We start from the raw sequence: 27,303 nt of genomic DNA, 5'->3' as shown, positions 1-27,303 counted from the left end.
TGGGTAGATCGGCCCACGCTATGAAGAAAATTTGATGTTCAAAACTACTAGGAGCAATGATCTCATTATATACAGGGACAGGTGCGAGTGAAACAGGATCTCACACAGTTAGCCCTAAAATCTACACCCACCGTGGCCTAAAGCAGGGCTGTGTTCTTGCACCGCTCCTTTTTAATCTATACATCGCAGACTTGGGCAGAGCCATGGCAGGTGGCTGTCTAGTCCCTCCAAAATTGGGTCAATCCAAACTACACATTCTTCATTCTGACATATTGGTAATGGGCCACACTAAAGCTGGCATAAACAGGCACAGAACAGCCTAAACATTTACAACTTAAAAAATCACCTCAGGGTGAATCAGGATAAGACCAAGGTCATCATCTTGGGAGTTATCTACCTGGGTGTTTGGTTCTCAGGGACTTCTAAATCCCCTGCTCATTTAAAATCCCTGAAAAAAAGTGCAGCAATTATTCATGGCATTAACCTATTGAATGCAAAATTACAAAACGTCTCTGCAGATCCCATACTCGGGCATATGAAGGCAATCCTCCTTACCACCATTCAGAATTGGTATCAGGACAACCCTGGGGCGTGTAGCTCAGATTAATTGCACAAGTTACAAGAAACCCGCAGACCCAGCAGGGAAAAGGGCCGTAACATTAAGAATGGAGCCGCCGCCAATGTTGCTGTGCGGCGGGTGCAGCAGCACCAATCGTGCAGATCACTGCCCCAGAGCACCCCTTCCGCCAGCCTTTCCCTGTTGGGGGATCCCACCAGGGAAAGGCTGGTGGCAAAAGGGATCATTATCCGAGGGGCAGTGCTTCTTGCAGCGCTGCCCTGTCGGAAAATGATTCCCTCCACCGTCAGGCTGCCTGTTGGCAGCATCCTGTCGGTGGAGGGCCGCCATAGGTGGCCCTCACTGTGTCCATAATATGGCGGTTCAGACCACCGCCGGCATGGCAGTCTGAACTGCCAGGGTTCATAATGACCCCCTTAGACTGGAATTTGGCTTGGCTTGGTGAAACAAACGTTAGCCTGCAAATCAGATATATTGAAATATTACATCCAGGTTTCTTTTTAATCACACCACACAGAACCCTTTATTAAAATTCACCCGGGTATCTGAGTAGGTGTTTTTATTTCCCTAACATAGCTGGATCCCCTTTTCCAGAAATTAAATTAATTTACGCACTCCCTCCTGTTCTTTTAACAGTGAGGTCGAGTCCGCCCAGGTGGCACTGTCCTACCTGGGTGGGGCTAGGTGGTCATATGATGAAGCATGACACTATATAGTGTGTGAGACCACCTAGTCCGTAAAGGAAATCCCCCTCACAGACCACACACCACTCTACAGCTCACCTACATTTCACCTCTAGTTGAGGTACACAAGTGGTCTAGTGTCACAATTGATACACTACCGACCTACTTACGTTACAAGAACCCCGTACTCACATTTGTGATTCAGTATTGTTTTTTTGGGAGTCGAGTACGGTTTGTGTTCTTCTTCTTGCTCCCATATACTCTCCCTTAGTGTATTATTACGCTCTAGTAAGAGCACCAACTCTGCTACTTGTGCAGAATATACTCCTCGAAGCCAGGAGGCTTCTAAAGTAAATTGTGCACACAGCATATCCTGCTCTTAAGGTTCCTGTACCATCTCTGAGACAAGAACCATCAACAAAGACAATTTGGTCATTTTCTTCCAATCTAATATCTCTAATATCAGGTCTCGGTTTAGTGCACAACTCAGTCACCTCAAGACAATCATGCTCAATGTCTTCCTCTTTTTCAATTTAAGCTATATTTCTTGGAAGTAAAGTTGCCGGGTTCAACTCTGTACATCTTTTCAATGTTACATTTGGAGTACCTAAAATGCTCGTCTCATACCTTGTCAGTCTGGCACCAGTCAAGTACTGCATTTTCGACCTTGTCAGTAAAACTTCAATTGAGTGAGGGACAATTACCGTCAGGGGATATCCCATCACTACTCCCTCACATTGTGAAAGGCTTTGACCAACTGTGGCTACTGCACGCAAACAACCCGGTAAGGCTGCTGCAACCAGGTCCAGGGTAGCCGAAAAATATGCTACTGGGCGATGAGCACCTCCATGGACCTGAGGTGAAACAGACAAAGAACATGCATCACGCTCATGACAAAACAATGTGAATGGCTTCGTGTAATCAGGCATACCTAAAGCTGGAGCTCTGCACAAACTCTCTCTCAACTCATGGACCGCTTTCATTTGTTCTTCATCTAAGGTTATGGGATCAGTAACGTGTGTCAACTTCTGCAATGGATGTGAGATTTCAGCAAAATTTGGAATCCACTGTTGACAGTAACCTACCATTCCCAGGAACATCCTGGCATCTCTCTGTGAAGTCGGAGGACTTCTCTGCAATATCATTGTAATTCTCTCTCTGGATATTTTCCTCGACCCTTTCTCAATATGATGACCCAAATACTTTACGATTTTCTGACAGTACTGCAATTTCAACGGTGACACCTTATGGCCAAACATTTCCAAATGATTCAGAAGGGCAATCGAGTCGTACTTACACTCGTCCCTTGTCTCTGAAGCAATCATCAAATCATCAATGTAGTGCACCAGAGACGATTGATACTGTAATTCTAAGGACTCCAGGTTCTTTTTCAGGATCTGATTAAACAAGGATGGTGACTCTGTGTACCCTTGAGGAAGCCTGCACCAGCTGTGGACTCTGTCTAGGAATTTGAAACTGAAAAGAAACTGACTATCCTCATGAAGAGGCACAGAAAAGAATGCTTGTGACAAATCAACCACCGTGAATCACTCTGCGTCGCATATCGCATGGTATCTGAAACATTATTACTGCTGGATTTGGCACTATGGGACAGCACTTGACCACCATGTCATTCACTTTCCTCGAGTCCTGAACAATTCTTACTTTCCCACATGGCTTCTTCAAACCCATTATCGGTGAATTACATGGGCTGCTCAACACTTCTTTTAAAACTCCCTGCTTTATGAAGTCTCCAATTATCTGCACCATTTTCAACAACACATCATGTGCCGTGTTGTACTGGGGAAGCTGTGGGAGCATCACATTTGGCTTCAAAGTGATTTTAATCGGCTCTACTCCCTTGATCAAACCCTCATCTTTGCCTGAAAGGGCTCCCACTCATTTTCCTGCACTGTTCCCTGTAAATCTGCATGTAATTCTTTCACTGTGAACATGGGGAAAAACTCAATCAATGGATACTCTTCATTTGTAATTTCACATCCCGTTTCGGGAGTTGTGTCCTCCTCGTCCTCACTATTTGTCTGAATTTCAATTCCTTCTGTGGAACAAGAAATTGAACACCGTGTTTTACACAACAAGTCCCTTCCAAGTAGGGATACCGGACTCGAGTCACAAACCTCGAACTTGTGTAATCCCTGGAAGTTGCCAATTTCAACTTGTACTGGATCTCTAATCGGATTGATCAGTTGCTTATTTGCTACCCCTACCACCTGAACCATTCTTCCTGAAAGAGGTAAATTTGGCACTTCTGCAATTCTGACAGTTGAGCGTGTAGCTCCTGTATCCACCAAGAATGAAACCTTGTGGCCCATTTCTTTTCCCTTCACATAGAAACCTTGCTGATCTACTTCTAAGGAAGTTGCAAGCACACATGGCTCCTCATCTGAACTATCACTCATCCAATCTCCGATTATTTCATTCTCACTATGTAAAGGGAACTGGTGTACTGTGCCACTATTTCTGTCTTGTCTCTGACCCGTGACCTGTGGAGTAAGTATTATCTGTTACTGCTCCATCGGGGCTTGAGGTATCTGCATTTGCTGCATAGGTACAATAGGAACCTGCTGCTGCACTGGTTGCAATTGTGTTATCTGTGCCCTCTGCTGAACAACACCTTCTTGCACCATCAACGGACACTCCCACTTCCAGTGTCCCACGTTTCTGCAAAGGTGACATGGTAAAATCTTCTTCATCCCTTGCACATCATTTTGAACCACCGCAGTATTCAAATCGGGACCACGATTCACATTAATTCCACGTCCCCTACCTCTCATCTGCGGCTGGAGCATAACAGTACCCTGTTGCTGAGGTATCTGTTGCACAAAAGTTCCCTGTACCCCTGTTTGAGCTGCCTTAATCTGCATCACCATCGCCTTTACCTTTAATTTTTTTTGCTTTAATTCAATCTCATCACTACAGTATTTTGCATACTGCAATACCTCATCAACTGGCTTTGCTTGCCAACAAATCAAATGACTCTTGATCATCTGACCTATTTCAGGTCTCAGTCCCTCCACAAACCTGAACACAAAGTGCAACATGTCTTACGGCTCAATCGCTTCCTTGTCACTGTACTCCTTGAACACTTTTAACAATCTCTCATAGTACACATGCATCGACTCCTTCACCTCCTGCACTATCCTGTCAATCCTCTGCCAATCGATATTTTTTGGCAAAATTCTCGTCTTCGGGAACTTGATCATTTCATAATAATGCTTCATTCCTTCAGGTGATGGTGCACCTGTCGTCTTGTCTCTTTCTGGTTCACTTGTCGGCCAATCTACTGCTCTTTTACACTCGACCCACAAATCAGCTGGAACCACTATCTCTAATAAGGTGTTTAGAGCTTCCCAAAGACATTTCGAAAGCTTCAAGAACCTGTCTGTCTGCTGATATCACTCAACTGGTTTCTCCCTCAATTTTGGATAATCATTTGTAAAGGACGGAATGTCACTTCTATGCCAAAGAACGTGAACAAACTGTCCCCCTGGAATCTCTCTCATTGGCAAAATCTTTACTGGATCCTTAACCTTCTGTACACTCTCAGACCCATCTTGTGAATCTTGTTTTCGTTTATCCTTCTTCTTTGCCCATCTGCCTTCCCACTTTTCTAAGGCTCCCCAAATGTGTGCACTCTACAGTAACTCTTTAAGGTGTGCCTTCATTCCAGCTGATCTCATGTGCTCAAAATCCTTTGCTTCAAAATCTAATCTATAACTTCTTTTCAAGTGCTTTGTTTTCTCAATATCTATGTCATGTTTTTCTGCCAAGTCTGCCAATTTCTGATGCACTTTGCTCACCTCTTTTGTAATTATGGGACAAATGTATCTCAATTCTGCTTCAGTATAGGATTCTAACCTATTCACCCCCATTGAACCTTCAACTAGCTCTGTCACTTCATTGATCAACCTGACACAATCAATCTGCTCTTCCCCTTTGGAAGTGTTTTCTGGTATCTAACCACTCATTCAGCTGTTGTGCTCTCAGTCCCTGTAACGTAATATTACTTGCATTCGGTGTGGATACTTATTGTACTACTGCTCTTGGAGTCTGTGGAGTCAATAGCTTCAAGCTCTGACCTGCACTCGGACCATTTACTGCATCTGGAAGTGCGACAAGTGGACTTAGATCCAACAAGGACCGTGATCCATCAAAGGTCTAACCCATGGAAGAGACTACCTGAACCTGTTCACTTATCCCCCTCCTCACTAGGCTCTGGGACATCTCAGCCTGTTCTCCTGTAATCGATTTCTTCTGCGCAAATAATGGTACCGCTGGACCAACAATAATTGGCAGCAATATTGCATCTGGACCTCCTCTGGCACCTTTGTTTTGTGGGAGAGCTACTCCCATACTCTGATGCATAACAGGAGTCAAGTCTGAGTGTGTCCCTCTCATTGGAGGAAACCTCAGTATAACCTGTGTCTGTGCCTGTGGCATCATTACCGGAGTCGGCTCAGTCTGGGCCAGTGATGGTCTTGGAACCACTTGTTCCATGGGCACCACTAAGTTTGAAGTTGTCTCGGGAACTGGTACTTCAGGATAAATCCTCTGTATCGGTGGCGGATGCAACTGTGCCTGAACCACTGAAGTAGTTAATACACTAGAGTCGCCCTGTATCCCATTCGGTATCTGCTCACCATTAACCTGTACTGGACTTACTGTCCCTGCGGCCTGTGCCGGGGCTGTTGGAGCAGAACTAGTACTAGGACCCCCCTCATGCACCGCATATGGTTGAGGTTGATCTCTCAATGTCTGTGTAATACGATCCTCTACATCTGAGTCCTCTTCTTGTATGTATGTATGTATGTCTTTTTCTTATTTTTACCCCAGACGAACTCTAATCACTTTTGCTCGTCTCATCTTTCCCTTCTGCCTCATCTTCCTCTGCGATAGCAGGGAACAACTTAACATCTTGCAGTGTCGCTGTCCTCCACTTTTTCTGTTCCCAATCCCATCTTGCTTCCCAATCCCATAAAGACTTCTCTACTCTCCTTATCCTTCTCTGTAATTTTATTTCCTGCTGTTGCCTCGCTATCAACTCCCAAACAGCTAATGCCTCAAATTGTGCCGGTCTAGGAAGTGGTCTCATGTCATACAATGACATTCGTAACTGGTCCAAAATTCTCAAATTAAATGTCCCATGCTCAGGAAATGCTAAAGCTACCTGTTTCTATGTCAATTTGCACCATTGCTTTAACCAAAGACATGGCGTGACACCTTGCTCCTCCATTACAATACAAGCCGGAGAATTTTCTGGTGGGGTAGGCTCCCTTACAGTTGCTTTAATGTACATTTCAATAAGAAAATTACTTTTACTCCCAGGACCCCCTTCACCCGCTTTCTCAACCAATCATCTCTCACGGGTGGCTGCCAATCTGCTTGCGACTCGTCTTACCAACCAACCTATCCCAGCACGGTCCCACTGACGTCACACTCACACGTACTGCGGCTTACAAAGTCTTGCGGCTTGTCCTCCTAAACTCAGAACGCTCATAACTAAGGCAAAATATTGTGAGCACTAATCAAAACCAAACTCAAAACAAAGGTAACACAATCGCTTCAGAAACCTTGCAGATTTTCACTGATGGCACTTTCGCTCAGCTAGTCCTCTTTCTCGGTTCCCCAGATTCGCAAGCAAAATTTGACCCACAAACTTTACTCTCAGCTGGTCAAATGGTCTGTCCTGGTGCACAAAGGAGTCCGCAAATCTCAGTCGAAATTTTCCCCTACTCACTTTCACTCACACACCGACTTGTTGACCACGCACGATCAACCTACTGAACCAGACAGATTATAACATGTTCCCAAGTGTTTCCTACACTTGTCAGTATACTCTGGAGTCTTAGACCACGCGCGGTCCATACATCACCAACAACCACGTGGACAATTGTTTAGCACGAAGCGCCTCATGCAAATGAAGTTCAACGACTTCCCTACTCTCACACTGCGGAGTATGCACACTTCTATTAAACTATACCTGGGGTACACAGACTCCCTAACTTTCCTCACATACGTCACAATTCACCTGCAATTTGCGTAAGCTGTGCAAGCACAATCTATCACTGTCACACTATCACTTAAAATGCCGAGAACATACCCAACATTACTAACAGGATCCAGGCCCTGGGAAAGTCATTTCTGGGCTTAAGGGAACATCATTCTTGCTATGACTGCCATTTCAGAAAACAAATTCAAACACTCAATAATGATAAACAACTAACCTAACTTAAACTACTGCCATAGCCACTTTGTCACCATGTAACTAGTTCTCCAAGGAAACTAACCATCAAGCTGCTACCAAAAACTGCTAGCACGTCGGTCCTTAATAAGTAAACTTACAAGGTGACGCGTATAGGTCAATGAACCTTTTGATTCACATGGAGTATCCTAGCCACACTATGACAAGTGTACACAATAATCAATTCACAGTTTTAATAACATTAGTCAAAGCATTAACAAATTAATCTAGAATGCCAAGTAATTGACGCACCATAACCTTGCAGTCGTGAATAACCACACCTCAAATATACTTTTAGTAGTTTTATTGCCCTTTGCTTACAATACTAAGTCATGAGATTAATCCAAACTTTATTCAACTCAATAAAACACGACTAATCAATCAAAAGATGCCATGAGCATAATGTAATCAAGGCTTGCATCAACAAGACACATTCTAGAGCATTAGCACAAATCAACAAGAAGATCCATCTCAATACCTCAGTTAGTAGCATAAGTTCAGCAGAATTTGTCCATCAATCAATAGTCAAAAGTTATGTCAAGTACCGTCATGTGGAGTAACCTTAACTAAACCAGATCAGCATTAGCATGTGGGCGTCATGCGAAAACAATTTAGAACACAAATTTGAAGAAAACATCTAACTAAGGAATGCTATAAAGACAGCACAGTTGGTACCTAGAAAAGAAAAAGCAATGCAATGCAGTCACACTCTTATATCTACCTATCCTCGGTATGAGTCAGCTACAGAGTCAGCCTTCGTTCTCAGGTCATCAGTCGATCAGCATCAAATCAGGCTCTCAGTCAGAGAGTCGAGCCCTATGACAGAATCTCGAGTCATCGCTGCAAATTCGATAAAATCTGCTCCCCTCTCCCTATCCATCTAAAGTCTTTCACTCTGTCATGGTGTTATATCAAAGACACCCAGACTGTCCCCTAATTCCTAATTGGTCAATTAGTCACGCGTTATTTGCATAGCCAATGGATAAAACACACCAAATCTATAGATTCTAGTATTTCATGGTACTGTTGATTGGTTTGTCTTGCGATGTCCTCATCATCCGGCTCGTCGGGTATCAAACATGTTGCATCTTCTTCTCCAGTCAGTGTCTCCATTGTTCAAGTCCTGGGAAAGTACACCTCGTCCGTTTTACACGATAGTTGCTAAATTTCTAACTCTACCATCTCCTGTCCGTCGGTTCACAAGAAGACTCCTTGCTAAGCACATTTTATTAACAATGGGCAGTTCACGGTCAGTTCAGCTTTTCACCAACATTTTACAGTTACCATTTAGAAACACAGCTTCTGCGATGAGGCCTGGTAAAACTAGGCCCTGACAATTGCTAAGTTAAGGCACATCATTTATAAACATAGGTTATATCCTTCAATATGTCACATTACTACATTATTTTTATTACATTTTCACCATTACGTATACATTAGTCTTCTTTTTAATATTTTCGTTAACATTGACGGGCATACCCTGTGGTCACAATTTCAAACGTGCACATTATTTTCTACATTATTCAGTTTTCTACTCATTTTTATTACATAAGCACTCATTGATAATTTCTAATTACTACATTTGCTCTAACACTTGGAAGGCAATATCCACAGTGAATTTTTCTCTTATACTCCTGACTAACGGTCAACAAAGTGGTTGGTGGAGCATATTTCAGTTTATGTGTGGAATCACCATGGGTGGTTCGGTTTGCTTTGAAAACGTCATAATGTAACCTAAAAAGTAATGTATATTTTCAAAAGTGAGTGCATATTGAATGATTTATGACTTGTATTGAAGTGTTTCTCAGGCATTGATATTGTCTTTCTTTAAATTTGACCACTACTACTGCATATGTGTTATCTTTGAAAGCACATGCAGTCAATGTGCTTCTTGCACTGTGATAAAAGTGGTACCATTAAAAGTGCTGCTTGAGTATGATTATGCACATGTATTTTTGTTTGGTTGCATTTTGTTTTGCAGATCTCCTTCCCTGGTTACCTACCCTAATTTCCCTTCCCCCGGTCTGGCCACTCTATTACTCTGGTCTAAAAGAAACCACAGCCGGAGGTGCAGGAAGGTGGGCCTCTGGCGGGGTACTGTTCCTGAGGATCTTGGGCACTGACATGATAGTTTTCTGCTTCCATTCTACGTCTGCCTTGCTTGAAATAACATCCCCTTATCTGTTTCTTAGTAGTATCAAAATCTGCAGGTGAGGGAACGGAGCCAGAAAAAAATGATGTTTGATCAGGGTCTCACCCAAGGCTGAGCTTTAAAAGTATTAGGTGTTCCCAGGAGGGCTTGTAACTGTAGGCCCTTTAATAAAATATTTTGTAATTTGTAACTGATCTTAGAATGTAATCGACTTGGCAAAGGCAGATGGCTGAGTTGAAGTTCTGGACCCATAACCTCCAGATCTCACAGTCGATGTCCAACCGTACAAAAACAATCACACTTCTTTATACAGATCACAAGACAATTACTGCATGGGCACAGATTTCCCTTGTTTCAATTCATTCTATTCCTGTTGTCAGTAATGGGTCCAGTCCAACCTTAGCGACATAAATTGGCCAACCTGTGAATATTAGTGGAGGAGATATGGCTTAACAGTCAGATCTGCCGACCTTGGAAATTGGGAATCAGGATCAAGTTCCGGTGCCAACTCAACCTGCTGTAATTATGGGCAAATCACGTATCTTCCCAAGGGCCCGTTCTAGATGGTAGACAAGGCCCTGCCAAGATAGCCCTATAGCTCACTCAAGGCCCATTAACAAGCATAAAAATGTATTTTCTTATTTTTACTAATGAACAAAAATACAATCACATGCGTCTGCAGCTTTACAATCAAAGCCGAATTGCCAGTCACAGTTCATGGGGCGCAGAAGGAGCGGGACGGCGCCTGGAGGTGGGGGATACCCTGCACACCCCAGCACCACTCCTCCGTCTCCTCTGCTGCAGGCTACAGGCACAGGCTGCAGGCACAGGCTCCCATCCTGCCCTGTGGCCAATCCTGATGCTTCTCAGAGCAACCTCAGACTTGGCAGGGAACGCCCAGCCAGGGCACTCCCAGGCAGACTGGGAGCCTGTTCATGCTCTCTCCAGCCTGGCAACTGGTTTGCTGGGCTAGAGAGAGCCTAATGTACATGAGTGTTTGGCCAGCCCGAGATGGCCTGCCAAACACACATGAGCTCTGAGGGGGAGTGCTGTGCGCTCCCCCTCACTGCTCGTCATCCCCGTGGTCCCGCCCCTTTACAAGAAAACAATAATAAGCACAGTTTATTATTGTTTTCTTGTAAAGGTTTTGCCGCTGCTGGCATTGTGGCAGTGATGCTCCTTTGCCCTAACAGACGAGCCGCCCATGCTAACTGCATAACTTTCATGCATAAAGCCAATGCCTTGGGATATGTTAAGTGCCTGGGGACCTGGTTGAGGTCACAGCGGATTGTTGCTATTACTGTGTACTTGGAAATAGAAGGGGTGCCTGAGACACCCTCCCCCATATTGTGATCGCAAGCTCCCATCACACAATAATTAAGAGATGAAAATTCTTTATGACAGAAACAGTGTGAAGGATTTTGCATTTGCAAGAGAAATAAGTGAAAATGTGCATACAGTCAGGATATATATCTTAGCAGTGGTCTAGTTTATTTTCTTTCTGCTGTGATGCTATTCCGAACTTATGACTGAGGCCAATGGACTTATGAAACCAGGGAAAACCAAATTACGCAAACGGTTAACTAAATTATGTGGCAAGAAAAGGCAAATTAAGTGATGTAATGTGACACATTTGATAATAGAATTACTTCATTATTTTTGCGTTTTTACACATTAACACTGTCATTGCAAAGATTACACCTCATTAGTACCAGTTTAACACCAAAGTACAGCAATAGGCAACTGAAAGGTGACTACTCCTTTGCAAAGGGCCTACCACTACACAGCAAACCTGTTGCTATGTTTTTACTAACTTCTGAATCGTTTGAGCTAGAAGCATTTTTTTCTTACAATCTGCAAATTATGCATCAGATGATGGATTATGTGACAAATGTGTCAAATCCATAATTATGCACATTAAACTGCGGCTGCAGACTCTCATAATTCTGTGGCTCTGTCTAAAGCATTATGTTAAGCAAAAAACACTGGCAATGGCAAAGGTGTCACTCTGGTTAATTGAAAAGACTTGGCAAGTTTCACTAATATCACACATATATAGAATGAGAAGGAGCAGTGCAAATACCTATAGTACAAAGAGAAGCACTGGCAACAGTTCCATGGCAGCACTGGTAACGTGCTTTCGCTTTCCTGGTGTGACCTTCCCTCGTTTAGAACTAGGTGACTCTGGGCTGGGGTGGGGTGGCCTCTCAGCGCCACCAGACTGCTTTGAAGGGCACATTTAGTGCCCTCCCTGCATAAACCGGTTTGCACCGGTGCAGGAACCATAGGTTCTGGTGCGAAACCACACACAGGACAGGGCACCACCCCCAGTCCAACTCCTCCTCTAGGGAGGTGCATAGAGCTCTGCCAGGTGGCCAGTTGATTCTGCCATCTTGGAAACAAGGTAGGCGATGGCCCCTGGGAGCATCTGACTGGTTAGGCCAGGTAGATATCGTCCCTGACCCCCTCTGATAGGTGGGTCACTGCAGATAGTGCCCAACCCCCTTTTACGGTTACAATAGGTCTCTACCGAGGGTGGGTCCTCAGATTCGTCAAGCAAGACTCTAGAATTAACTCTGCAAGACATCTTCTGCTCCTGGCCTCTGGAACTGTATCCAGTTGGGAGGGCTCCCACTGCAACATTATTTCTCCAGCTCCTGCAAGATTTCTGCAAACTCCGTGGCTGTGCATCCTACAGGGTTACAAGGACTCTGCTTGCATTCAAGAAACAAGATGGAATCTCCCTTGGAGTGAAGGAGTCACTCCCCTGCGTCCGCAGGCACCTCAAGACGACAATGACCGGCTGGTGGATTCTGCTGTCCCACAGACATTGAAAGACTCTGCAACACAGGTGGTGGTTCTGTGGTCCTCTCCAGCTCCAATTTGTAGGGAGTACCACTGCTGAATTACCACTACTGTGATTACCTCTGAGAGTACCACTGCAGGGATTACCACTGCTGAGATAACCACTACTGTGATTACTAACTCTGAGATTACCACTGCTCATATTACCATTACTCTGATTACTACCTTTGAAATTACCCCTGCAGGAGTTACCACTACTGATATTACCACTACTGCGATTACTACCTCTGAGGTTACAACTGCAGGGATTACCACTGCTGGGATAACCACTACTGTGATTACTACCACTGCAGGTAGTACCACTGCTGAATTACCACTACTGTGATTACTAACTCTGATATTACCACTGCTGATATTACCACTACTGTGATTACTACCTCTGAAATTATCCCTGCAGGAGTTATCACTACTGCAGGGGTGTGGAATTTATTAAAATATCTACTTGTCCAGGGGACAGGTTGCTTCTCAAATCTACTTGTCCTGTAAAAAGATCTACTTGTCCCTTTGGTGCCATGTTGTGTGGCGCCAAATTATGGCAGCAATCTCATTATGTAAGAGCTCTGATAATAGCCTCTCTGATTATGCCAAGGCTACTACCATAGTAGGGCTTGAATACTTGCAGTTTCAATCCCTACTGTAGCAATTTCCTTATTTTGCCACCTTTCTGCAGATCTGCATACTGGGGCTGGAGGAAGCAGTAAGCAATAGTTCCAAGGCTGGAATGCCTTTGAGTCTGCAAACCTACTAACCTGCATGTTTTAAAGATTTTCACCAGCTTCTCTCTAATATTTTCCCATAATAAGAAAGGTTGGACATTTACTCCTGACAATGGCAGAATTAGAACTTCTTCCAGGGTTGGGAAGAAAGTGGCTGGAGGGAAAATGAACTTGCAAATGCTCAATAGATTTTCACATGAGCAAATCTACACATGGTATTTACCCATGTTAAAATACGGTTCACAAATATTTTATAGGGGTACGACATATACCATGGGTGCACTTTTGTGACTTTCTTTAAGAATTTGGGGCCACATGTAGGTAGGTTCAGATTTGCGACCCGCAAATTGCGAGTCGCAAATCCGAATGTAGGATGGTGTCCCTGACACCATCTGTGATTCGCAAGGGCTTCGCAAATGCCCACCTCATGAATAATCATGAGGTGGGTCGCAATTTGCGACCCCCTTGCTAATGGCGGCCCTCACAGGGATGGTGGCCTGTTGGAGACAGCAGACAACCATGTCTGTGACTGCTTTTCAATAATGCAGACCACTGCCTGCTCTGAAAAAATGTTTACAGTGACATTTATAATGGGGAAGGGGTCCCATGGGGACACCTTCCCTTTTGCGAAAGTGTTAGCACCCATTTGAAATGGGTGCAAACTGCGATTGGTTTGCGCCCGCGTTCGCAAAACAATCCTACATTGCACTGCGAGTTGCAATTAGGAAGGGAACACCCCATCCTAATTGCGAGTCGCAAACCCGTTTTGCGATTCGGTAACCAGGTTACTGAATCGCAAAACTGGGTTTGTGCATCACAATGTGCTTTTTGCACGTCGCAAACAGCGAAAGTCGCTGTTTGCGACATGCACACAGCTTCCTACATGTGGGTCTTGGTCCCTAATTAGGTCTGGTGTTAACAAAGACATTTTGTTTTTATTAAACTTCTATTTCTCTCTCTTTCGGCTGGCTTTACTGTGAGTGATCGCATTCTGCTCTTCCACAAGGAGCATATTGCACACAAAGTAGTTTTGTTCAGTGTCAGGCACTACAGTGGCAATCAGTGACGTAACGAAACTGGAGGGTGCCCCTTTGCAAAGAACATGGAGGAGCCCCCTCTCCAGACTCACTCAGGGCAGGTACTGTGCTGAAGGGGCCCTCTGGAGGGCGGCTGCGGGGCCTTTGTTATGCCACTGGTGGCAACGTGTGCTTTTAGAGTTCAAAAACGTTTTTGTTTTTTTTTGCCAGTGTTTGTTACAATGTTGAGGGCCTGGTAGCTCCCACAACAATAAAGTGTTACAAAAGCCATGTCAAAACAAGACACGCATTGATGAAACTAAAAGACTTATAAAAATATGTCAGATCAGTTGGCTTTGTCAGTGTTTGTTTATTTTCATGCTTCCCATAATCGTGTTAAAAAAGGTTACACTGATTTTCCATTAGAAAGATTTTTGGGAAATACTAGCATGCATCAAAACATTTTACTAAATGACACTTCATTTGCATCTAATCAGAGAGCATTCTGGGAACATTCAAACATGTGTATACACGTTTTTTTTTTTTTTGTACTGGAACCAACGTCAGTAGTGAAGTGTGACCTTAAAACATTTATTTACAGCACTCACCCTAATAATGAAGGCTTTCAAATAATGAACCATAAATACAAGTTCGAACAGCATTATCTTTTGGAAACACATTACCTCAACTGCAGAGAGTTTAATTACCACTACTGTGATTACTACCTCTGAGATTACCACTACTGTGATTACTACTGCTGAGATTACCACTGCAGGGAGTACCACTGCTGAACTACCACTACTGTTATTACTACCTCTGAGGGTACCACTGCAGGGATTACCACTGCTGATAGTACCACTACTGTGATTACTACCTCTGAAATTACCCCTGATCATTATCACTACTACCACTACTGTGATTACTAACTCTGAGATTACCACTGCTGAAATTACCACTACTGTGATTACTACCCCTGAAATTACCCCTGCAGGGATTACCACTGCCGAGGTTCCCACTACTGTGATTACTACCTCTGAGATTACCAGTACAGGGATTACCACTGCTGAGATTACCACTGCTGAATTACCACTACTGTGATTACTACCTCTGAGATTACCACTGCTGAGAGTATCACTACTAAATTGCCACTATGTGATTACTACCTCTGAGAGTACCACTGCAGGGATTACCGCTGCTGAGATTACCACTACTGCGATTACTAACTGAGATTACCACTACTGTGATTACTACCTCTGAAATTACCCCTGCAGGAGTTACCACTGCTAAAGTTACCACTACTGTGATTACTACTTCCAAGATTACCAGTGCAAGCATTACCTCTGCTGAGATTACCACAGTTGAAATTATCACTGCAGGGATTACTACTGCTGATATTACCACTACTGGGATTACTACCTCTGAAATGATCACTGCAGGGATTACCACTGCATCAGATTATTACTGATGTGATTACTACCACTGAGATTACCACTACTGTGATTATTACCTCTGTGATTACCACTGTTGAGATTGCCACTGCTGTGATTACCACTACTGTGATTCCAACAGCTGAGATTACCATTGCATGGAGTACCACTACTGAATTACCACTATATGATTACTACCTCTGCGAGTACCACTGCAGGAATTACCGCTGCTGAGATTACCACTACTGCGATTACTAAAACGGAGGTTACTACTACTGTGATTACTACTGCTGAGATTACCAGTGCAGGCATTACCTCTGCTGAGATTACCACCGTTGAAATTATTACTGCAGTGATTACTACTGCTGAGATTATCACTACTGGGACTACTACCTCTGAAATTACCACTGCAGGGATTACCACTGCTCAGATTATCACTGATGTGATTACTACCTCTGAGATTACCACCGCTGGGATTACCACTACTGTGATTACTACCGCTGAGGTTACCACTGCAGGGAGTACCACTACTGAATTACCACTACTGTGAGTACTACCTCTGAAAGTACCACTGCAAGGATTACCACTACTGCGATTACTAACTCTGAAATTACCACTGCTGATACTACCACTACTGTGATTACTAACTCTGAAGTTACCCCTGTAGGGGTTACCAGTGTTGAGGTTACCACTACTGTGATTACTACCTCTGATATTACTAGTGCAGGGATTACCTTTGCTGAGATTAACCCTGTTGAAATTATCACTGTAGGGATTACCACTGCTGAGATTACAAACTCTGAGATTACCACTGCTGAGATTGCCACTGATGTGATTACTACCACTGAGATTACCACTACTGATATTACCGCTACTGTGGTTACAACCTCTGAGATTACCACTGCTGAGATTACCACTACTGTGATTACTACCTCTGAGATTATCACTGCAGGGGTTACCACTTCTGAGATTACCACTATACTGAGTAAAATAGATTCAAGAGTAAGTGTACTGACCCTATGCTAACCTACACCTTAAAGTGAAACCTTACTTTATAAACTACATACCATCCTATATTTATGGCCATACAGTGCCCTCTCCTTAACCCAGTGGTTAAATTGTGCCGGGGGGTGCCAGTGGGCCCACCAGTACATATTTTGGAGAACCAGAACTCTTCCCCTCTGTCCCATGGTAGTCCTATTGGTCTTTACAATGCACAGGCCTGTCCTGTCCATTAGTCCCGCCCAGGCATAGACATGACTTTAGCAATCTCAAGTGGCAGGGACACCAAGTGCTTCATTTTCCGGCATCCATCCTTATGTTAAACCACTCTGTGCCCAGACAAAGACACACTTTTGTTTTCATAAAATGATATTTTGTACCCTGTAACAAGTCCAGCATTTCAGGATTTTTATTGAGTACTGTTCTTTGTCCATGTACACAGCCATGCTATCAGTATTAGGTGGACCAGCCCCTTTGATATGTTAGTAGATGCTGCTTTGTTTCACTCTTTGCCTTTTATTTCAGTAGAAAACTAAAAATGTGTTCCCATGACATCGACCCTGTTACATGGATAATTGCACTTTTGCTGATAATTTTCACTGCAAGTGGATTTTCCTTTTGTGTGTTTCCTTTGCGCTCATGGTGCTGTTGGCTCGCTTATGAGAAAAAAATTTTCTTTTCAGTTTATGTGGCAAGAAAAGTCTGGTTAGGAGTTTACAATGCTAATAGGTTTAACTCGAGTAAACGTGAGACCTATTGTATTGCAAATGCTTGTTTTAGTATATGGTTTGCCCCCTACCCATAGGGGCCATGTTATCTTATGCTTTTACTTACCTGTCTCTAAGTATTATTTTTGTGTATCTATATATGTATATATATATATATATATGGAAAATGTCACTTACCCAGTGTACATCGGTTCGTGGCATTAGTCGCTGCAGATTCACATGCTGTGCACATCCCGCCATCTGGTGTTGGGCTCGGAGTGTTACAAGTTGTTTTTCTTCTAAGAAGTCTTTTCGAGTCACGAGATCGAGGGACTCCTCCCATTTCGGCTCCATTGCGCATGGGCGTCGACTCCATCTTAGATTGTTTTCCCCCGCAGAGGGTGAGGTAGGAGTTGTATATGCTAGTAATAGTGCCCATGCAATGGAGTGAATACGTATGTACATAATGTAGTTTAAAGTAATGTATATATTTACAAATATACAGATGTTCAAGATCAACTTCTAAACGGCTACAGGCTCCCGGGGAGGCGGGTGGGCGCATGTGAATCTGCAGCGACTAATGCCAAGAACAGATGTACACTGGGTAAGTGACATTTTCCGTTCGGTGGCATGTGTAGCTGCAGATACACATGCTGTGCATAGACTAGTAAGCAGTTATCTCCCCAAAAGCGGTGGTTCAGCCTGTAGGAGTTGAAGTTGTCTGAAACAATGTTCGTAGTACTGCTTGGCCTACTGTGGCTTGCTGTGTTGTTAGCACGTCTACACAGTAGTGTTTGGTAAATGTATGAGGCATAGACCATGTAGCTGCCTTACATATTTCTGTCATTGGAATATTTCCTAGAAAGGCCATGGTAGCACCTTTCTTTCTAGTTGAGTGTGCCTTTGGTGTAATAGGCAGTTCTCTTTTAGCTTTAAGATAACAGGTTTGAATGCACTTAACTATCCATCTAGCAATGCCTTGCTTAGAAATTGGATTTCCTGTATGAGGTTTTTGGAAAGCAATAAATAATTGTTTTGTTTTGCGAATTAGCTTTGTTCTGTCAATGTAGTACATTAACGCTCTTTTGATGTCCAATTTATGTAGTGCTCTTTCAGCTACAGAGTCTGGCTGTGGGAAGAACACTGGTAATTCTACTGTTTGATTTAAGTGGAACGGTGATATGACTTTTGGTAAAAATTTAGGATTTGTTCGTAGAACTACTTTATGCTCGTGTATCTGAATAAATGGTTCTTGTATGGTAAATGCTTGAATCTCACTTACTCTTCTTAAAGATGTGATGGCAATTAAAAATGCAACTTTCCATGTTAAGTATTGCATTTCACAAGAGTGCATGGGCTCAAAAGGTGGACCCATGAGTCGTGTTAAGACAATGTTGAGGTTCCAAGAAGGAACTGGTGGTGTTCTTAGTGGTATAATTCTCTTTAGACCTTCCATAAATGCTTTTATGACTGGTATTCTAAATAGAGAAGTTGAGTGCGTAATTTGCAGGTAAGCTGAAATTGCTGTAAGATGTATTTTAATGGAAGAAAAAGTTAGCTTTGATTTTTGCAAATGTAGTAAGTATCCTACGATGTCTTTGGCAGATGCGTGTAAGGGTTGAATTTGATTATTGTGGCAGTAATAGACAAATCTTTTCCACTTATTTGCATAGCAATGTCTAGTGGTAGGTTTCCTAGCTTGTTTTATGACCTCCATACATTCCTGTGTAAGGTCTAAATGTCCGAACTCTAGGACTTCAGGAGCCAGATTGCTAGATTCAGCGATGCTGGATTTGGGTGTCTGATCTGTTGTTTGTGTTGAGTTAACAGATCTGGTATGTTTGGTAGTTTGACATGAGGCATTACTGAGAGGTCTAGTAGTGTTGTGTACCAAGGTTGCCTTGCCCATGTCGGTGCTATTAGTATGAGTTTGAGTTTGTTTTGACTCAGCTTGTTTACTAGATATGGAAAAGTGGGAGAGGGGGAAAAGCGTAAGCAAATATCCCTGACCAACTCATCCATAACGCATTGCCCTGAGACTGATCTTGTGGGAACCTGGATGCGAAGTTTTGGCATTTTGTGTTTTCCTTTGCTGCAAATAGATCTATTTGTGGCGTTCCCCAACTTTGGAAGTAAGTATTCAGTATTTGGGGGTGAATCTCCCATTCGTGGATCTGTTGGTGATCCCGAGAAAGATTGTCCGCCAGCTGGTTCTGAATTCCTGGAATAAATTGTGCTATTAGGCGAATGTGGTTGTGAATCGCCCAATGCCATGTTTTCTGTGCCAGGAGACACAACTGTGTTGAGTGTGTGCCTCCCTGTTTGTTTAGGTAATACATCATTGTCATGTTGTCTGTTTTGACAAGAATGTGTTTGTAGCTTATTATGGGTTGAAATGCTTTCAGCACTAGAAATACTGCCAATAGTTCTAAGTGATTTATGTGAAAGTGTTTTTGGTGAGTGTCCCATTGTCCTTGGATGCTGTACTGATTGAGGTGTGCTCCCCACCCTATCATGGAGGCATCTGTTGTTATTACGTATTGTGGCACTGGGTCTTGGAAAGGCCGCCCTTGGTTTAAATTTATACTGTTCCACCATTGAAGCGAGGTGTATGTTTGGCGGTCTACCAACACCAGATCTTGAATTTGACCCTGTGCCTGTGACCACTGTGATGCTAGGCACTGTTGTAAGGGCCGCATGTGCAACCTTGCGTTTGGGACAATGGCTATGCATGAGGACATCATGCCTAGGAGTTTCATCACCTTTTTGACTTGTATTTTTTGATTTGGATACATGGCCTGTATTACATTGTGAAATGCCTGAACCCTTTGTGGGCTTGGCGTGGCAATCCCTTTTGCTGTGTTGATTGTCGCCCCTAAGTATTGCTGTGTTTGACACGGCAGAAGGTGTGACTTTGTGTAGTTGATTGAGAAACCTAGTTTGTGGAGGGTTTCTATGACATACTTTGTGTGTTGTGAACACCGTTCTAGCGTGTTTGTTTTGATTAACCAATCGTCTAGGTACGGGAACACATGTATTTGCTGCCTTCTGATATGTGCAGCTACGACTGCTAGGCATTTTGTAAAAACTCTTGGCGCAGTTGTTATTCCGAACGGCAACACCTTGAATTGGTAGTGTACCCCTTGGAATACAAACCTTAAGTACTTTCTGTGTGAAGGATGTATCGGTATATGGAAATATGCATCCTTTAGGTCTAGTTTTGTCATGTAGTCTTGTTGTTTGAGCAGTGGGATTACGTCTTGTAATGTCACCATGTGAAAGTGATCTGATTTGATGTAGGTATTTAATGTTCTGAGATCTAATATAGGTCTCAGACTCTTGTCTTTTTTGGGTATGAGAAAGTACAGAGAGTAAACTCCTGTTCCTTTCTGTTGGTTTGGTACTAATTCTATTGCTTCTTTCTGTAGCAACGCCTGAACTTCTAGTCCTAGAAGATCTATATGTTGTTTTGACATATTGTGTGTTTTCGGTGGGACGTTTGGAGGGAATTTGAGAAATTCTATGCAATAACCATGCTGGATAATTGCCAGTACCCAAGTATCTGTTGTTATTTCCTCCCAATGTTTGTAAAACTTGCTTAGTCTCCCCCTCACAGGTGTTATGTGTTGGGGATGTGTGACTTGTAAGTCACTGCTTATTTTGAGGAGTTTTGGGACTTTGGAACTTTCCTCTATTTTTTTGGAACTGTCCCCCTCTATATTGTCCCCGAAAACTTCCACGCAGATATTGGCTCTGATAAGTGGGCCTTGTTTGTGAGGTCGTGGGTTCTGTGCTTTGCCCTTGAAACTGTTTTTCGAAATGTGCCTCTGCTCTGTGGGGAGTAGAGTGCGCCCATGGCTTTGGCCGTGTCAGTGTCCTTCTTAAGTTTTTCGATAGCAGTGTCCACCTCCGGCCCAAACAACTGCTGTCCGTTAAATGGCATATTGAGCACAGCTTGCTGTATTTCTGGTTTAAATCCTGATGTACGCAGCCATGCATGTCTCCTTATTGTCACTGCTGTGTTGACAGTTCTAGCAGCTGTGTCTGCAGCATCCATAGCTGACCGTATCTGATTGTTGGAGATACTCTGTCCTTCTTCAACTACTTGCTGTGCTCTTTTGTGGAACTCCTTGGGCAAATGTTCTATAAAATGTTGCATTTCGTCCCAATGAGCCCTATCGTATCTGGCCAACAAAGCCTGTGAATTTGCAATACGCCACTGGTTTGCTGCCTGTGCCGCCACCCTTTTGCCTGCTGCGTCGAATTTGCGACTTTCCTTATCTGGAGGTGGTGCATCTCCTGAAGTATGTGAGTTTGCTCTCTTGCGAGCTGCCCCTACTACAACTGAGTCCGGTGTTAGCTGTTGTGTGATGTACACGGGGTCTGTTGGTGGCGGTTTATATTTTTTCTCCACTCTTACAGGCTCCTGAACACTTGTTTGGAGTGTTTGAGCATTCCAGGTAGCATGGGAAGACTCTGGTACTGGCTGTGTGTGGACGACAGTGTATTAAATAGAAAGTCGTCTTCAATGGGCTCTGCATGTAGGCTGACATTATGAAATGTCGCTGCCCTCGACACCACTTGTGCGTAGGCTATACTATCTTCTGGTGGCGATGGTCTAGCTGGATAACAGTCAGGACTATTATCTGACACTGGTGCATCATAAAGGTCCCATGCGTCAGGGTCATCTTGACTCATCCCTGTGTGGGTCGGGGATTGTATCATAGGTGGAGTGGCTACCGGTGATGGTTGCGGAGAGCATTGTGGAGATGGTGGCAGGGTTACCTGTTTAGCCAGTTTTGCCTGTGGCTGCTTGTCTTTCTCCTGGAAGGCAAGTTTGCGTTTCATCCTAATAGGAGGGAGAGTGCTGATCTTTCCCGTTTCTTTTTTGATGTGGAGCCGTCTTTGGGTGTAGTCTGGCTCCATTGTCTCTAATTCATGTCCAAATCTATGTATTTTCATTTGTGAGGACAGTCCTTGTTCCTCTGTGTAGGAACTTGATTTCGGTTCCGAAGCCGGATGTTTCTGTATCGAAACCTTTTCGGCTACTTTTTTCGGTTCCGACGAAACCTTTTTTGTTTTCGGCGTCGTGGTCTCTCGGTGCCGACTCATTTCGGTGCCGCTGTCTCAGTGCCGAACCTGCTTGGAGCCACTATCTCGAGCCCGAGATTGCTGTGTGGCGGTATCTCGACCGGAGTCGGATGACTTCGCCACCAGCGTGCCCTTTTTCGGTGCCGATGATCGGTCACCTATTTTTCGGGTTAAGCCATGGCCTGTTGGCGGTGGCGTCCCCTGGGCTTTTGTTGTCTTCTCGTGAGTTTTATGTTTCGACGTCATACTCACGGTTTTCGGCGTTTCTTCGGGATCGAGCTCGTCCGAGTCCGATTCATGGATGGAGAAGCTTTCTTCTTCCTCCTGGAAACGCCCTTGTCCTGTCGGCGCCAACACCATCTGCAGTCTTCTTGCTCTTCGGTCTCTTAATGCCTTCCTCGACCGAAACGCTCGACAGGCTTCACAGGTATCCTCCTTGTGCTCTGGAGACAGACACAAGTTACAGACCAGATGCTGATCTGTATATGGATACTTGTTATGGCATTTTGGGCAGAAGCGGAATGGGGTCCGTTCCATCAGCCTTGAAGAGATACGTGGCCGGGCCGACCAGGCCCCGACGGGGGGATCGAAAAAACCCCGAAGGGCCACCGGAGCTCTTCAAAAGTCGGTGTCGATCTGTTATAGCTAACCCGATACCGAACGCAAACAATACCGATGATTTTTCCGAGATTCTAACTAACTTTCCGACCCGAAACACGGAGCGAAAAGGAACACGTCCGAACCCGATGGCGGAAAAAAACCAATCTAAGATGGAGTCGACGCCCATGCGCAATGGAGCCGAAATGGGAGGAGTCCCTCGATCTCGTGACTCGAAAAGACTTCTTCGAAGAAAAACAACTTGTAACACTCCGAGCCCAACACCAGATGGCGGGATGTGCACAGCATGTGTATCTGCAACTACACATGGAACCGAACATATATATATATATATATATATATATATATATATATATTAAACCTCAAAGCAGTCTTTAAAGCAAAGCACTCTAGCTGCTGGTGCTGGTGTAAGGGTTAAGACCACAACCCTTTATATAGAATCGCCCAAGAGAAAAACACTGCACTCCCGGGAATTCTTTAGCAAGTTGATTTAATGGCAGGCAGCGTTACTTAAACAACATAAATCAAGCTCCATAACGCGTTTCATCATCTCGTCTTTATCAAATGGTTAAAAGTCTTTTTCTATGCTGGTGTAAAACGCCTGTCTTTCTAGTGCACAGAGGCATTATGGGAGTTATATCTTCATGTCCCACACCTGTGAACTTCATTATTCTGTGAGCAGTTGAAAATACAAGGCAGGTGGCACGAATAATGTGGGTGCAGTGACAAGTAAGTCCAACCAACATGTTTTAGTGAATGGTGCTTTTTAAAGCCAGTGCGTTTCCCATTGTTGCTGGTTCCTAGACTAGAGACATCTATTACGTTGTACGGCAGGGGTGCCAGTACATGTATTTGCACTACTGATAAATGCGGCCTCTAATGCATGTAAGTGACGCACAGATACAGAGAAGTTAGAGTATTTTCATAAGTTAGTTGTAATCAAAGTATTTGATCTCATACAAGTAGAATAACACAGCTTACCCATTATATTTATCATGAGACATACATGCACTGTTTCATCTAGACATTTACCTCACAACACCATTCAAGAGCAATCAATAACTGAAATGTAAACTGATAAAAATAAAGTACTTGTCATTTCAGTGAGCTCACAGTAGTACATGGCTGCTGTTTTCAAGGACACCACAAATACTTATCACAAAGATTGCCTAGCTCCCCTTGATATTTGCAGGCACCGGAAAATTCAACCGACTAGTATATTTTGTTGTTCATCAATACTTGTCCAGTTCCTTCTGCAACAACCACTTGAACTATCTTCCCGAATAAAGGCATTGGGGTCTAGCCATTATGCTGTCATCAGATAGTTGGCCTTACCACTCTCAGTGAATTGCTTTCAAATGCAGCGGCTGTGCACAAGTCCATTTGTGCCTATCTCTAAATGGGTTCAAGTGAGCTCCAGTTTGTCGCAGAAAACCCAGTAAGTGCTCTTCCATCCTCTAATAAGTTAACCAATAATTTTCCCTGTTTTCATTGATGTACACACTTGGGACTTGATTCACAAAGGTAAACCTACACTTTTGCAATTCACAAAGGAATTTTATGAGTTGTATCTTAACGACTGCCTATCTTTTTATGTGTGGGGTCTCCACCACGAGCGAGAAGACTCCACAGTTGTAAAGATACTACTCGTAAAACTCCTTTTTGAATTGCAAAAAAATAATACATTTTAACAAAATGTTTAGTTTACCTTTGTAAATCAGGCCCTTGATTTACAAGTATCTGAAAGCACTTGAGGAAAATCAAGCATTATAAAAATAGGCGTTTTCATGCAAAAAGAGGCATTTACCTAAGCTTAGGGTGACCAGATGTTTAAAACAAAAAACCCGAACATTTCACAAAAAGAATGACTACAGTTTTACATCCTTCCAGGGGCACAGAATGACAACACAAACAACGAAGTACTGAAGAAATAAAATGCTTTTTTAAGCCCAGCATCTTACCTGCTCATTAAATTGCTTTCTGATTACAGTTGCTAAACAGTATTGCGTTAGAACGCATAAAAGGTGCCTCCCACTGTTTTCAGTTGCCCTGAGAATCGGGGCACAAGCTAAATTAATTGAAATTTGTCAGGACAGCAGGTAAAAATCGGGACTGTCCCGCAAATTCGGGACGGCTGGTCACCCCATTTAAGTTTGCCAGTTGAGGTTTTAAACTTACAAGACTGTTTTTCTTGAGGTCATCACTTTTGTGAGACGTGTCAGAGAGTTGCAGATGCTGTGTTTTTGCATTCCCTTCACGTACTTCTAACCAAAATGGTCTTGAGGACTTAAGAGGCTTTCCTAACTAAGATGCCCTTCCCTCTGGGACAATCCATTAACCTTCTGACACTTTTCCCCCTGCCTCATCGCACCAAAAGGATAAGAGACTGAATCGACTGGATCCTCATGGAGCAATTATTACTTTGATAAAGACAAGGGACAGTAGGTCTGATGACCAGCTCTTCGTTGGACATGCAGGAAGCTAAAATGGCAATGCGGTTCAAAAGAGGACCTTTTCATGCTGAATCATCTTGTGCTTTATATTATGTTATAGACTGTCCAAAAAGAAACCACCTGTGAGAATCTACGCTCATTCCACCACTAAGAAGTCTTCAACTTCAGCACTACCCAGAGTTATCCCCATGGCTGAGATCTGTCTCCCTGCAAAAATGGGCTTCCCTTCACACTTTTGCAAAACACTAGTTTTTGGACTGTCCACAGAAGTTAGAATTGATTGTTATTTTTCGCGAGCTATGCTGCTGGATTTCCACATTTGATCACTCTTCCCGGTTCCCCATTTGAGAGGAGGTGCTGCTATGGTATCTATTCAGAAACTGAGGAATCTGCAGGTTGAAGTATCCTCTAGAAGAAAAAAATACTAACCAATGGTAACGATCTTTCTGGTGGACATACTATCCACCTGCAGATTCCTCACTGGTCCGGCCTACTCCCCATTCTCAACTATGGCTACTGGTATTAATTAATAGGTTTCAAGTTTATCTTATCATCTGTAGTTACCCTTATTTCTGCCTCTCAGGGCTCGAAAAAAATGAAAAAGACAGGGTGGCACAATATGACTCTAATGATTGCACACCTGTGCAGTGCGATTGAGCAAGCGCCACCTGCAGGCAGAAGATAAATATTTTAAAAAATCCAGATACAGTCTAGCATCTGTGGATATTCGGAAGGTGAGGAATCCGCAAGATGGATAAATTAACCACCAAAAAGGTTGTTACATAACCAAGTAACTTTTTATCTTTTAAGCTACATTGCTGATACAATAACACATTACGTTTCGAGTTAAGGAGTCGCATAATAAACGTGAAAAATATTAAAACAAAAAATACACTGGTTTTATGTTAGCCAGATGGAAAGCAGCTTTAGTCTTCATTCACAAAAAGGTAAAAAATAACCTGAAAGTTAACACAAACGTCAGTACATCACTGCTGACAAAGAGCCTATCAATTTCTTATAGAATCCCTTAAAGTACTGCAAATATACTACAAATCCATGCAAGTCCTGCAAATATAATAGACATCAATGAGCACAGGTCACCAATACGAGCAAATGTATTTAACTGAGTCCAAGTCTGGATGCTACAGTACACATCGGAAAGAGACACTCATGAAGTAGAGAAACAGTATCAAAATGTCACATAAAATTATTGAAAACGTACTAAGGATGTATCTGAAATTCCAAACTTTCTATCACCACACCCACTGATTTCCTCTCAACCCGGGAGGAGGAAAAGCAATATAAACATTTTTAGTCCAAAATGTATAGGTATGGTACTTGAAACGGTTTTCAATGGAAAGGACTAAAAGGGAAGGGGGCAATACGAGCCTTAAATTAAAACAGGAGGATGGCTGAAGAGTATGCACAAAGGTACTTCTAAGACAAATGCCTGCCATGCAAACTACTTAAGAGCTGATTCACGGGAAAATATAGAATATCATAATGCAATAAGCTGCAAAGTCCAATACCAATTAGATTATCTATTGTGCATTAGAAAATTATGTACATAATTCAGATTACACGTTTCCACATTTCAAACATTATTCTGAGATATCAAAGCCATAATTACCTCGATCTGACTTTCCCATAGCAGTAGGCAACTTCTTCTGATCCTTCCTTATAGCTAGAAAAGAAAAATATAAAGTTTACTGTCACTCAATCTTTTGCCGCCAA

The 27,303-nt window shown here is 43.2% G+C and overlaps 1 protein-coding gene across 4 annotated transcripts in view; it reads right to left on the bottom strand.

Annotated features, from left to right (window-relative positions):
* Positions 1-27,303, bottom strand: part of MAPT (microtubule associated protein tau) — a 755,319-nt gene that overhangs the window by 262,054 nt on the left and 465,962 nt on the right. For all 4 annotated transcript variants that reach the window (XM_069238040.1, XM_069238043.1, XM_069238041.1 and 1 more), the window contains one exon: positions 27,200-27,253. In XM_069238040.1, the coding sequence (XP_069094141.1) occupies positions 27,200-27,253 (54 nt within the window). The remainder of the gene's footprint in view (positions 1-27,199; positions 27,254-27,303) is intronic.

Source organism: Pleurodeles waltl, chromosome 6 (genome assembly GCF_031143425.1).
Source record: "Pleurodeles waltl isolate 20211129_DDA chromosome 6, aPleWal1.hap1.20221129, whole genome shotgun sequence".
NCBI lineage: Eukaryota > Metazoa > Chordata > Amphibia > Caudata > Salamandridae > Pleurodeles > Pleurodeles waltl.
The sequence above is the reverse complement of the archived record's forward strand: the minus strand, read 5'-3'. Positions and strand labels throughout refer to the sequence as shown.